Below are 13,451 nucleotides of genomic sequence, written 5' to 3' on the forward strand. Positions count from 1 at the left end.
GAAAAACATTTCCAAAACAGTATTAAATAAAAACAACAAAAAAGTATATGAAAAAGGATCACAATCATGTAAAAACATGGGTACATGTGGATAAAGATAGGAGGGGAACAGAATTATCAGTTATATTATGGTAGCAGAATTGAGCGAGATTTTTCATCTTTAATTTCTTTCAATGTTGCATTAATAAATTATTTAACCAGTGTTTTAAAATACTCTATATATTATAAAAGAATTAGCTAAACTATATCCATTTTTCATAGCTATAAATCCACAGAAACCTTTGGGTGTATTTAAAAAAATATTTTAGATCTCTCAAGTTTCATTACTTTAAAACCGAACTAGGAGTCAAATTCAGTTGTCTCTGCTTTGGGATAGGCAAGTTAGGGAAGCTCTCTTTCTGCTTCAACTACTGCCTCTAGATTGCGGCTGCTATCAAGGCAGAATGGACAAGAATATTAGACTTAAGCAAGTGACTTCTAGTCTCAGAGATCCACTTACTGACGGCGCAATCCTGGGAAAGTCACAGAACCTCTCTAATCCTTATGTTCCTCAACCTCTAAGCTTCTGTATTTCCGACATTGTTCAGGGAAGCCAACTGCTTAAAGATTAATCTCGATCCTGGACCCATCCCCCACCCCGCTACTTCCTCTACCTGGGGAAAACAGTTCTTAGTATTGGACGCCACCTTGCCAGAGACAGATGAAACCTTGAAGAGTTGATTATATCCCTAAAGATAAATAACATTTGTTCCCCAAGAAGAAAACTAATATTCACCGAACACCTGTGCACCTGACACTGTACCAAGTATTTCATATATGCTATATTGTATATCTTCCTGGGTCCCACTAAACCACAGAACCAATTTCTGGAGGGAGCCAGGGCAATCTGCATTTTAAATAAATTATTTATTTAAATAAATTTTAAATAAAGTGCACACACAAGTTTGAAAACTAAAGGTCTAGGGACAAATCATTAGGGTGTTGTGTACATTTTTTAAAATCTAATGGAAATTATCAGAGTATATTGCAGGTAGTAAGTGTTAAGTGTTGTTCCTGTAAAAACGGTTGTCGGTTATATATTGTCTACATGTGTACTAGGTCACAATATAAAATTTATTTCTTACTGTCGGTCACAGTCAAAAAGTCTGAAAAACACCGGCTGAGCATTACAGACTTAGAATAATGCACAATGAGGCAGAATAAAAAAAAAAAGCAAGAAAAAGGAGATGGCATAACATCTATAATTTAACCTCCACAAGTATCTAGAGAATTAGCAAAATGCAAGACAGCTAAACTCTGATCATTCACAGTAATAAGCGGAATTAAGGTATTGGTAATTTGGCCAAAAGGCCAATAACGTTACTTTAGCCAATAACCTTATTCTATCCCCATTTTTTGTTTACTGTAGATAATAACAAGTAGAACGGACAAATTAATCAAACTTCACTATCTCTTATGCCAGATGGGATGGTCGTTAAGAAATGCATGGTATATAGAAAGAAGGGAAGCAGTTTAATTCATTCATAATCAAATTCTAATACCTGAATAACCAAAAGTAACCATTCATTAAAACCTTCTGTGGGGTCCTACTATTGATCATGGCTAATCAGTCCTGAATACTCCAAATATTTATTACGCCATCCCCCCGCCGCCCCTTTCTTTAAAACCAAGCCACGGAATTTATGGGAAACTAGGGTAACAACTCTATCTCTAAGTGAACTTAAGACAACCAGATTCCCCAGCAGTGGCAAGCGAGCGGCGCGCCTGCTTTTCTCCACTCCGAGGCGGGAAAAGCAAAGCTCCCGGAGTCGCGATTTTCCCTAGAGTGGGAACGACACGTAGCTCAAGCCAGTGCCCCACAGGAACTGGGTGGCAGTTGACCAGGTGCTCCCCCGGGGACTTGGGGCCCGGAAGCCTTGCCTACAGAGGAGAATAAAAAGCGCGATCCCACCTGCACACATACAAACACACGATCGCCCGCGACAAGCCAAGACGGAAGCACAACACGTGTTTCTGTCGCGTGGGGGAGACGTGAAAGGCTGGGGGCGTGGAGGACTGTAGCAAAACCTTCCCTACCCCTGGCCCACTGACCCTACCCTTCTGCCCCCGCCTCTCCAGATCGGCTGGAGATCGAGTCCTCAGATCGGGAATTCACGCGCGGGAAAAGCGTAAAAGAGAGCGAAGCCTGCTGACGAACGGGACAAAAGAAAACCCCACAAACTTACCTTACTGGCAGCCGCCGCCGCTCGCTGTCCGGCCCTGAACTATACGGGCAGTCCTCCGAGACTGCTAGCCGCCAGAAGGGCGGGTCCGGACCTGCTCGAGCCGAAAAGAACCGGCCTCCTCAGTGGGTAGGTTTCCGCTGAAGTGAAGCTAACCGAGACTGAGGCTTAAAAGGGGTCGACCGGGTTAACTGGAAAGGGCTACCAGTAACCCTGACCTGGACGCGCTCGGATTGGTCGATTCCAGTGCGGTCGCAGATGAGACTCTTCTATGATTGGCCAGAAAAGTCAAGCGGGAACCCGGAGGTTGGCAGGTGGGGGGCGGGAACAAAACAAAGTTGTTACCCCAGCAACAGAGAGACGCCACGCTCTCCACAGTCTATTTTCGGAGCCTAGCCAGAGACCGGAAAACTGACCAAGGTGAGGAAATTCGAACCTCAAGAGGGGGAAAGACAGGGTCCTCAGATGCCGTGGCTATCAGAAAAACTAGGGAGAACTCTAGATATTTATAACTCTGAGAGATACCCCAAAAAGCCACAAGTTGGGCAAGGTGGAGGAGACCCGTTCCCTAAATCCCACTATCCTAGACTCTAGAAGCAGGACGCTGCTTTAACAAAACTCGGTTTTACAGGATGTGAGTGAGAGATGGATGCTGATCGACTGTCAGAAGGCAAAAGTAAACATCTGAAGGTTTCCCAACTGGTCTTCTCTCAACTCTCACATGCACTTATTGGTTCTCCCTTCCCATTAATAATGACTAATGGGAATGTAAACCATATTTTCTTATAGGAGGACCTGGATGCTCCAAACTGGAGCAGCCACTGTAAACAGCCTTCTGTTTTATATGTGCAGGCACGATTTATCCTGGCCTAGCATGCCTTGGTTAGGAAATGTTTTGGGGGATATAACACTTCAGACTGAAAAAAAAAAATGGCCCCAGTACTTACTATGTGAGCAATGTCCTTTGTGTGACAACTTGAACGCTGTGGCCTGACGGTTCCAGTGTTGCTTGGTTAGATAAGCTGAGGAGTGAGAAGTAATCAGACCTTCACTTGGTGGGCCCGAGTGTACTGTGCAGAGACTGCTTGTACCTACAAGAACTGCTACTCGCCAAGGGCTGATTGGGAGAGTAAGTATTACATGTCGTTTGACTGTAACTGTCAAAAGGTGGGAAAGTGTGACCAAAAAAATTAAATCTGAGTGAAGGGAGAGAACCTAGTTTGACCAAAGAGGGAGGAGTCATTACTCCTTAAGAGCTTCTTGTGATAAGGATTCAGAACAGAGACCGTATTTCCTGAAGAAATGAAAAAAATAGGACAGGGGAGAAAATTTAAAGCACAGCAAGAAAATTTGCCAGGCCGAGCGTGGTGGCTCCCGCCTGTAATCCCAGCACTTTGGGAGGCCGAGGCGGGCAGATCACTTGAGGTAAGGAGTTCGAGACCAGCCTGGGCAATATGGCGAAACCTGGTCTCCACTAAAAATACAAAAATTAGCCGGGTGTGTTGGCGCCTGCCTGTCTGGATGCTGAGGTGGGAGAATCACCTGAGCCCTGGAGGTCGAGGCTGCAGTGAGCCGTGATGGCGCCACTGCACTCTAGCCTGGGCGACAGAGTGAGACGTAGTCTCAAAAACAAAAGAGGTCTCATACTCCACCTGTATCTAAAAAGAAGTCTCTCCAACTTCTTTTTAGATAGAGGTGGAGTATGAGACTTGAGATAGATAAATAAAGAGAAAAAAATATTAAGTGTATTAAGTTTGTCTGAAATGTACTATAGAGCATTCGATAACTCAGGATGGGTTCTACAGAACCAAGGATTTGCCTCTCCATATTAAAACTAATTTTTCTGTCATCTCGGCACTTTGAGAGTCCTAAGCGAGGGATCACTTGAGCTCAGGAGTTCGAGACCCTTCTGGGCTACACGGTGAAGCCCCGTCTCTACAAGTAATAACAAAAATTAGCCGGCGAAACCCTGTCTCTACAAATAATACAAAAATTAGCCGGGTGCAGTGGCGCAGCCTGTAGTCCCAGCTATTTGGGAGGCTGAAGTGGGAAGATTACTTGAGCCAGGGAGGTCGAGGCTGCAGTGAGCCGAGATCGCGCCACTGCACTCCAGCCTGGGCTACAGCAAGACCCTGTCTCAACAAACAAACAAACAAACAAAAAAACCTCCGTTTTCAAAAAGGATTGGGATGGTACAGACTCCTTATGAATAAATGACTAAAACAGAGGAAATCTTAAATCAAAGGATGCTATTTTTTTTTTTTTTTTTGAGACGGAGTCTCGCTCTGTCGCCCAGGCTGGAATGCAGTGGCGCGATCTCGGCTCACTGCAACTTCCGCCTCCCGGGTTCAAGCGATTCTTGTGCCTCAGCCACCCAAGGAGATGGGATTACAGGCACGCGCCACTATGCCTGGCTAATTTTTGTATTTGTAATAGAGACGGGGTTTCACCATGTTGGCCAGCTGGTCTCAAACTCCTGACCTCAAGTGATCCGCCCGCCTCGGCCTCCCAAAATGCAGGGATTACAGGCGTGCACCACCGCGCCCAGCCAAAAGACACTTTTTTTGATTTAATAATCAATAACTATTTAATTTATTGACTTCTTTTTCTATGAAAGATTCCAAGTACTTTCAAAAAGCATCTTCCTTAAATATATTTTAAATTTGAAACGAAAACTGTTAAGTTCCCATAGTTACTTATGAGTTAGTACATTTGATGGTAGCGAAAGTTAGAGACCTGAAAAAGAAACCATTCTTAGTATTGTAAAGATAAATTCAAAATGAATTATTTTTAATAGGTGGGAAATCATTGATAAGTATAGTTATCAAAAAATGCAAAGCAGAAAGCAATTAGTATATTATAATTTAATTCAGACATAGGCAGAGATGATATCACTGTTGTGTTCTCAGAAGAATTTTAATGGAGGAATTGCTAAGTAAGGCACTATATAAATAAAGTTGCTTCAATCTAGGAAAGCTGATTTTAAAAAATAAATAAATAAAAATAAAGTTGCAGAAGAAATGCCAAATTTATTTAGAGAATAAATAGATTTTGAGTACTTGCAAATCATTGTGTTAAAGTCAGTATTTTACATAGGGATATATCTATTTACTTAAACAAGTTCCAAAAGGATATTGCTTGGTGACTTTTTTTTGGCGGGGGGGAATGGAGTTTCTCCCAGGCTGGAGTGCAGTGGCATGATCTTGGCTCACTGCAACGGCCACCTCCAGGTTAAGTGATTCTCCAGCCTCAGCCTCCCAAGTAGCTGGGATTACAGGCGCCCGCCATCATGCCTGGCTAATTTTTGTGTTTTTTAGTAGAGTCGGGGTATCGCCATGTTGGCCAGGCTGATCTTGAACTCCTGACCTCAGGTGATCCGCCCACCTTAGCCTCCCAAAGTGCTGGGATTACAGACGTGAGCCACTGCGCCCAGCCCTGCTTGGTGGTTCTTTATCACCCTGATTTTATTTACCATATATACTTGAATTAATAAAATCTATTATCTATTTGAATAGTCTGTAATTCAGAGTTTTCACTAATTTAACCTAGACTTTTCTACAATTAACTGATGTCAAAAGCCATCTTTATTGATACTGTGGAGGAGACAAATAAAATAGAAAGCATGATCCCAGCCTTACAACCAGTCTGACTTTAACTCAAGGTTACTGATGTTGCTTAAGTGCTGTGCGTCTGGAGCCAACCTGGTTGAACTTTTTCAGCCCCTGACTGGCTCCAGTGTTATGGTAATGAGCTGGTTCTGGAGTGTCAGTTGCTTTAGCTCATTGTGGCTAGTAGATGGTCCAATCATGCCTCTATTTATGAAGACCCCAAGTACTCAGGTTAATGTGGGAAAATCAAAGGCTCTGTCTGGAAAATATTGCCATTAGCATTGGCCTAACAAAAGAGAATGCGAGAAAGAAAAACAAAGGGCCTAGAAAATTTATTTTCTAAATACAAATCTCAAATAAAAGACAGTAATATATTTTGTTTTTACTGAAACTCTTAAATTTTCCTTAGTTTAAATTTATTCTTGGCCTATTTAAGTGACAGTGCCAGATTCAAACATTTTAGGCAGTGTGGCTCCAGAATCTTCTTTTTTATTTTTTATTGTTATTATTTTATTTATTTATTTATTTTTGAGACAGGGTCTCACTGTGTCTCCCAGGCTGGAGTGCAGTGGCCCGATCTGGGCTCACTGCAACTTCCATCTCTGGGACTCAAGCTATCATCCTGCCTCGGGCCCCTGAGTAGATGGGACCACAGGGGCATGCCACCGCACCCGTCTAATTTTTGTATTTTTTGTAGAGTCGGGATTTCACTATGTTGCTCAGGCTGATCTCGAACTCCTGAGCTCACGTGACCCGTGAGCTCACCTTGGCCTCTCAAAGTGTTGGTATTACAGATGTCAGCCACCATACCCGGCCAGAATCTTCTTTTTAAAAATCGCTACACTGTACTATCCAATAAGTCAGGGCAAAAGGAAGAATACACTCCAAGGTACAAAGGCAGGAAATTATAGAGTATGTTTAATAAGCAGTTTAGTTTTTAACAGAATATGTAGGAGAATAATAGGAGGGAAGGACAGAAAATTACATTGGGACTATATCCTGAAGGACCTTGATTGCCAGACTCAGGATGAACTTAAATGTATATCACATTTAGAAATAAAAGATAGACCTATAAACTAACACTGCATAGTTCACTGTAGTGAAGATAGTTCCCTACAAATAGTTCATTTGTAGTTCCTAAAAAGTCCTCCTGTTTTAGTTTTTCAGCTGTGATCCACTTGTGTCAAATTAATTTTAATAAATGTTTTTAATAAAGTTTAATAAGTTATTCTTAATATGTTAGACTTCTTAAAAAGCTAGTAGAATCTTCCTTTCTATTGAATTTTGAATTTTTTTTCTAAAAATTCACAAACTGTTTTTCTCTTTTGATACTTTGAACCATTTAACTAGTTAGTCACAAAATATTTGGGATTCTTTTGTTTATCAAAATACAATATCAACAAACTTGTCATGATTTATTTATTTATTTTTGTTGTCATGATTTATTAATTTGTGTTTACAGATTATTATTACATTTGATATGGTAAAAATATTTTGGCTAAAGTGGTAATTTTATTATTATATTTCTATTTTAATTGAGCTATAGTGCAAATCTATGGCATTTTATTCCAGCATAATTTGGAAGTCCAATTGTACTTTAAGAAGTCTAATTCCTAATATGCTTCAGATACATAAAGTGTTACTAAGAATTATTGTGAATAATTTAACAAAAACAAGTGTACACATTCCAAGGATGACCATCCCCTTCGAAGTAGTCACTTTAGGAGGCTAATCTATTTATTCTAATGTTGTTGTTATTGCTAAAATTGCTTTTGAAACTTCTGTTTTAGAATCACCTTGAGGAATGTAGCACATTCTTTTGAGTATCCTCAAAGAAGAAAATCTTCATATTTTGAAAGTAGACATGATATCTAAATATATCTAGAAATCACTTGGTGACAAGTCTGATGTGTAATCAAACCAAATGATACCATAATGATACCTATTTTCTTGGTGATACATATGAAGGCAATTCCAAATAAAAAGAAAAATCAAAAAATATTTTGAGCATTGATAGCATAATTTACATCAGTGTATAACCTTCCAAATGACTATTTTGAAATATAACATTCAGATGAATTTAGTCATGCTTCATTTGGTATTAATCAACTGCTGACTATGTGCCAGCTGCAGTTATTAAAGACACTAAATCTACAGGTGTAGCTTCCCACTGCTCACACTGGCCTACTTCCCACCTAATGAGAACCAGGCCAGAGTTCCTTTCCAAATAACTGGTAGGGATTTAGAATTAATCTGGTTTTTCTAAATCCAGTATCCAATGTACCAAAGGAACCATAACATTCCTTCATAACCTCCACTGTGGGTACCTAGGTGACATGAGAAAGCCACCGACGCAGCGCCTGGTTTGTTTTCTCTTTTCCAGCTGGAACTTTGAGCCCTATTCTGCCCTATTCTGAACCTTCATCTCTAGCAATCAACTTGTGCACAATCCTCAAGAACTGTACCCCACCTTCTATAGGCCAGCATCCTTCTTCACCCTAAATAGGTCTCCCTGTAACCATGACTTCAACCTTTCTGCCCTGAAGCACTGCTCATGTCTAAAAAATATGTTCCCAAATGATGATACATAGTGTATCATACACTTTTTCTAGAGGTAGGGCTTAAGAATCTGCATTTTAAACCAACTCCCCCAAGTGATTATTAAGCACATTAAAACCTGAGAACCACTATAGTAGGTGCTCAATAAGTGCTTGTTAGCTTGAGTATGACATTTTAGTAAAGCAGGCTGAATGTTTGAGTTTACTTGGTGCTCCCGGTCTGTGAGTTAGCAAAATACATATATTTGAAGGAGTTTAAAAGGATTTCCAAGGAAGTATAAGAACCAATGGAGTGATCCAGGGAAAGAAGGGAGATATGACAATAAAACATCTTCATGTCTTAAATAAAACAGAAAAGTAAAATACCTCTTTCTGATTATCTTTTTCTTCAGATAATGGAATCTGAAAATATGGATTCTGAAAATATGAAGACAGAAAATATGGAATCTCAAAATGTAGACTTTGAGAGTGTTTCTTCAGTTACAGCTCTGGAAGCCCTCTCTAAGCTACTTAATCCTGAAGAAGAGGATGATTCTGACTATGGACAGGTGGTCATATACTTACAGTTGAATTAGTTTTGTTCATGGGAAGTTGTGGAACTGTATTTGAATAACCTGTTCCCACCTAGCTGTGGGAACAGAGCTGTGTCATTTGATACATTCACAGGAAGCTACAAGGCTGATTATGCATGACAATGTAACCTGTAGTACATTTCTAGCAAACATAATTATATTTTTCTAAACCACCTGAACACTGAATAGGAAAATAGTTCTGTAACTGTGGTACAAATAGCCACATTTCAAAATGTTGTCATTTATATTTGTGGCCAAAGAATGCTTGACAACCATTGCAGAGTGGTAGTTAGGATTGTTTAAGCCTAGACAATATTTCTATAAAACAAATATTTTCAGTTATACAGTATTAATTGGACCACCAAGTACCAGTCCCTTAATTTTTTAATTTGTCTACACATTAACGCAGAACAGAAAGTTTTTGAGCCAAATAATAGGGCAAACTAGTTTCAGCCTACCAAAATTGGCTTCCCAGTAATGCACAAATAAAGTTGTGGAGTCTAATTAGTTGAGTAGCATTTGGGGTCAGGATAGGTAATGCCAGCAAGGCTTGCAGTAGCAAGATGGGCTTCATTTTGGGTAGAAGAGTTCATTGAACTGACCTTTGACCACTCCAAGGTTACTGCCAGTGTTCCCAGAACAATTAAAACACTTTTATATAACTCCCTGCTCTCCATTCTCCTATTTCTTAACTATCAGTGAGCCTTGGCTATCAGACTGCCTATGATAGGGCAAACAAAATTTGGGGCAAAAAATCCTATACCATAACAGAATATGTCAATTTTCATAAAATTATTTTAATGAAGTATTTTGTTATATGACCAATTTATCATGAATAAATCATCTTTGACAAACGTACATATCAGTTTACTCCTCCTAAAATTTATTTTTGCCACAATTTGGAGAAAAAAGCAAGCTATGAACAGGCAGCAAATTCAGTGGCTCAGACTGACACTGAACTGAGCTACCACCCTAAGGAAGAGCTTAGGTGGAATAGGGCAGAATAAATAAGATGTAAAATGGGAATAAAATTTGTAGAAGAATTGAGTCAGCTTGGAGCCAGGATCAGGAACCAGGAAGTTTTAGTCAGGGAAAAGTCTTAGCAGAGGCTAAATAAAGAAACATCAGGATGTTAATGACAGCATTAGCTATACACAACAAACAGGATACAGGAGAAAAAGTTAGGAACAATGTATCAATGAAGTTGGGAAGGCAAGCTCATTTTTGCTACCTTAGTTGAGTAGCAGAATAATAATTTTCTGGAGCCTACATCCTAGGAAAGGTAAGGTTATGCCATATAGAAAAAGTATATCAAGTATTTGAGAAACAGTGACCTTGAATATAGTGAAGTGGAACTTGTAACTGGGACAGATTCAAATATAAGGATTTACCCTGCTTACAGAGCCTATTCCATTTGGTGTTTATGGCTGGAGGTGTTTATTTGCATCTAGAGGTGTTTCTAGGAGGAAAGATGAGTGCTTATGAGAATAGACCAACATAATATTACTGAGTTGTACAGTTTATAAAGGAAAATTACTATAATAATGTATGATTCTGTATATCTGGGTTATAAGCAATTTTGAGATAATTGGTCATTCAGACACCACAGTACAGATATCATTAGAGGACACAGAGTATTAGAACAGTGGAAGAATAATTAATGTTTCTAATGAACTGTTACATTTTCCAGGAGAGAAACTGCTTTTCATTTTTTAACATGTATTAATCTTGGGAACTGTGGGATGATTACAAGAGTGATGTGTTTTTGAAAATATGCTCTCTGAAAACAGCAAGAGAACAGTTGCATACACATTGCTTCATTTACACTATCCCTTTTCTATATGACTTGTTAAGAATCTGGGAGATTAGGGAGAGAGTGTGTCTGTCATTTTTCAAAGCCATGAGGGGATCTTAAGGCCTGTGGGAAATAAGGTTCACTGCTCTTCACAGACATTATAACGAGGATGTTCTGTCTTACATATTACAAAGTGGCATGAATTGCAATGATATATTGCTCAGATAATTGGCTGTAGATTCATGGTAAAGGCTCAAATGATGTCCTAATAGAAAACAATTGCCAGATGGTTTTTAATGTTTTTATGATCCCATTCCATCTTTTAACTTGAAAATTTTATTTTTAATCATTTATTTTCATTAAATTAATAAATTGAAACTCCCATGTGTTCTGAGCTAATCACTGTCCATGGAGAGTATACCAATTTTTGTCATGAATGTCCAAGGTTTTACTTCTACTGCTTTTAATTTTCTGTGGAAGGCAGCACTCAACTAAACAAGAGGCCCTCATGTTCTGAGAAATGCTTTACTCTGATTGACTATTAGTGTTCTGATGATTAATAATTTAAGAAAAGTACTACACATTTATATGACATTAGTGATTAAAAAGAGGAAAAAAATGTCCCAAATATTGTCTTGGGATTTTCACATAAAAATGCCTGTAATGCCTTAATCACAGACATAGCACTTTTGAAACACCTTTTGGAAAGGAATAGTTACTATCTCAGACACTGTTGAGAGATTATAGATTAATTTCTGATTTATAACTGTTGGAATAGTTTCACATAATAAAGACCCACGTGAGCTGTTCCATCAGCTTTCAAGGACAGACACTACTCTCCTTGCCCAAACAAGACATTCTAACTTTTGTACATGTCTAAAGTCTTAGGAGATGAGGACAGGGGCCTGAGAAAAGAGAGATAGAGGTGCCAGTTGGCCAGTAGGCAAGGAGATAAGAATTTTTTGACTGCCAGTAGTGGAGTGAGTTGGAGCTGCAGGGTCTGTCATCAGCAAAAAACAATTGGTAAGAAATTGGAATTTTCTTGAAATACCAAAGAATCCCTGAGACGGGCCAATGAGGTGGTGTCACTATAACAATAGTGTAATATGTGTTATACTTAGTTGAAAAAAATGAAGATTGCTTGTATTGGTGAGTCAGGGCAAGTCCTTTGGGGATGTGCATGCTTGTGCAGAAGATGGAAAAATAAACTTATGAAGTTATGAAGACTGAAGTACATCAGCATGTATTAGAGACTATTAATTTGTGTTTGCTGTTTAAATCCACTAGTTCAGTGTCATGAGGCGGTGGGACAGGGAAGTGTTTCATACCTATAGTGGAAAAAAGTAAAAGCAGTTATCAGGGCTTTTGAATGATTAATTTGAAGTCTGAATACTTAGCTTCTGCTTAGTGTTAGTTTTTATTTCTGTAAAATTTTCACATACTCTGTCCTCCATCTGACTACAACCAGACACTGCTAAACCCCAAAAGTGTCAATGCCTTTATACTAATACTTGGTTCTAACCTTCATAGAGATGAATGTGGCTCATTCCTCTGTCCCCAAGGATACATGATTCACTGAGCTGGAACTAGGGATTTAGCCTGACCAAAGATCAATTCTGCTCTAGAGTCTATTAAACCGAACACTTTTTGAAAGAACAAGGAAAGCATATTCGAAATAGTACTTGACATCTGTCTTTCTGTTGTATAACAATGATGGGTAATTAAACTGGAAAGCTCCATGAGTTTTTTTGATGGAAATCCTATCAAATTTAAAGTATCACTAGTCATATAGGTTATACAAGTATTAATTATAGAATACTGAACTTTTTTTCCTCCCTCAGACAAATGGTTTATCTACTATTGGAGCCATGGGTCCTGGGAATATTGGACCACCCCAAATAGAAGAGCTCAAAGGTAAGTTATTTAACAAAGCCATATAGATCAATATAATCTTTTCCTTGGTAGAAAAATTATAGGGAGAGTAATACGTACTAATACTAGTATTTATTAAGATGAACTAAATAACAATGTATTGTATACTTGGAAATTGCTAAGATAGTAGATTTTAAGTATTCTCATCACAAGTAAATGATAAGTAGGTGAGATAATCCATATGTTAATTAGCTTGAGTTAGTCATCCACTATGTATACATATTTCAGAACATCATATGGTATGTCATAAATATATACAATTTTTATTTGTTCATTAAAAATGGAGAAATGAATAAATAATTTTTAAAAAGAAAAAAGATGAACTAAAATAATCATGGAAATGATGAATAGCCATTTACATATAAAGATGCTGTTTTTACTCTACCACTGCAGGTAAATAGTTTTGCTAATAATGGAAATATATTTGCCTTGAATTATCCACATTCCTTGCATATTTTCTGAGATAGAAGACCAAGAAAGTCACATGTGGTTAGATCATTTTTTATTTTTTAGGGTCTATTTACCAAGATGCTTAGCTTCTTTACCTTCTACCTTCCTATATTCTAGCAATTTCATGGAATTCATTCATTGAATTATTTAATAAATATTTATTGAGAACCTATTATGTATCAGGCAGTATGACCATCTCTGATACTACAATGCAGATCAAAACAGAAAAAGTCCCTGTTCTGATTGAGCTAATAGACTTTTGGAGAAGACAATAAAACAAATAACTACACAGTGTTATCTTACATTAAGAGGCTT

General features: G+C 38.5%; 2 protein-coding genes across 3 annotated transcripts in view; one reads left to right on the plus strand and one right to left on the minus strand.

Moving 5' to 3' along the window:
* NUP62CL (nucleoporin 62 C-terminal like) overlaps positions 1 to 2,444 on the minus strand; it is a 78,321-nt gene extending 75,877 nt beyond the window's left edge. The window contains exon 1 of the mRNA XM_024240722.2: positions 2,225 to 2,444. The gene's annotated coding sequence lies outside the window, so the exon portion shown is untranslated. The remainder of the gene's footprint in view (positions 1 to 2,224) is intronic.
* The window catches only part of DNAAF6 (dynein axonemal assembly factor 6), a 36,884-nt gene continuing 25,833 nt past the window's right edge, over positions 2,401 to 13,451 (plus strand). The window contains exons 1-4 of one of the 2 annotated variants that reach the window (XM_054544935.2): positions 2,401 to 2,641; positions 3,239 to 3,350; positions 8,780 to 8,935; positions 12,596 to 12,668. In XM_054544935.2, coding sequence (XP_054400910.1) covers positions 8,783 to 8,935; positions 12,596 to 12,668 — 226 coding nt within the window. In that variant the 5' untranslated portion in view covers positions 2,401 to 2,641; positions 3,239 to 3,350; positions 8,780 to 8,782. The remainder of the gene's footprint in view (positions 2,642 to 3,238; positions 3,351 to 8,779; positions 8,936 to 12,595; positions 12,669 to 13,451) is intronic. The other variant, XM_002831968.4, reaches the window with a different exon arrangement.

The sequence above is a fragment of the Pongo abelii genome, chromosome X (genome assembly GCF_028885655.2).
Source record: "Pongo abelii isolate AG06213 chromosome X, NHGRI_mPonAbe1-v2.0_pri, whole genome shotgun sequence".
Lineage (NCBI taxonomy): Eukaryota > Metazoa > Chordata > Mammalia > Primates > Hominidae > Pongo > Pongo abelii.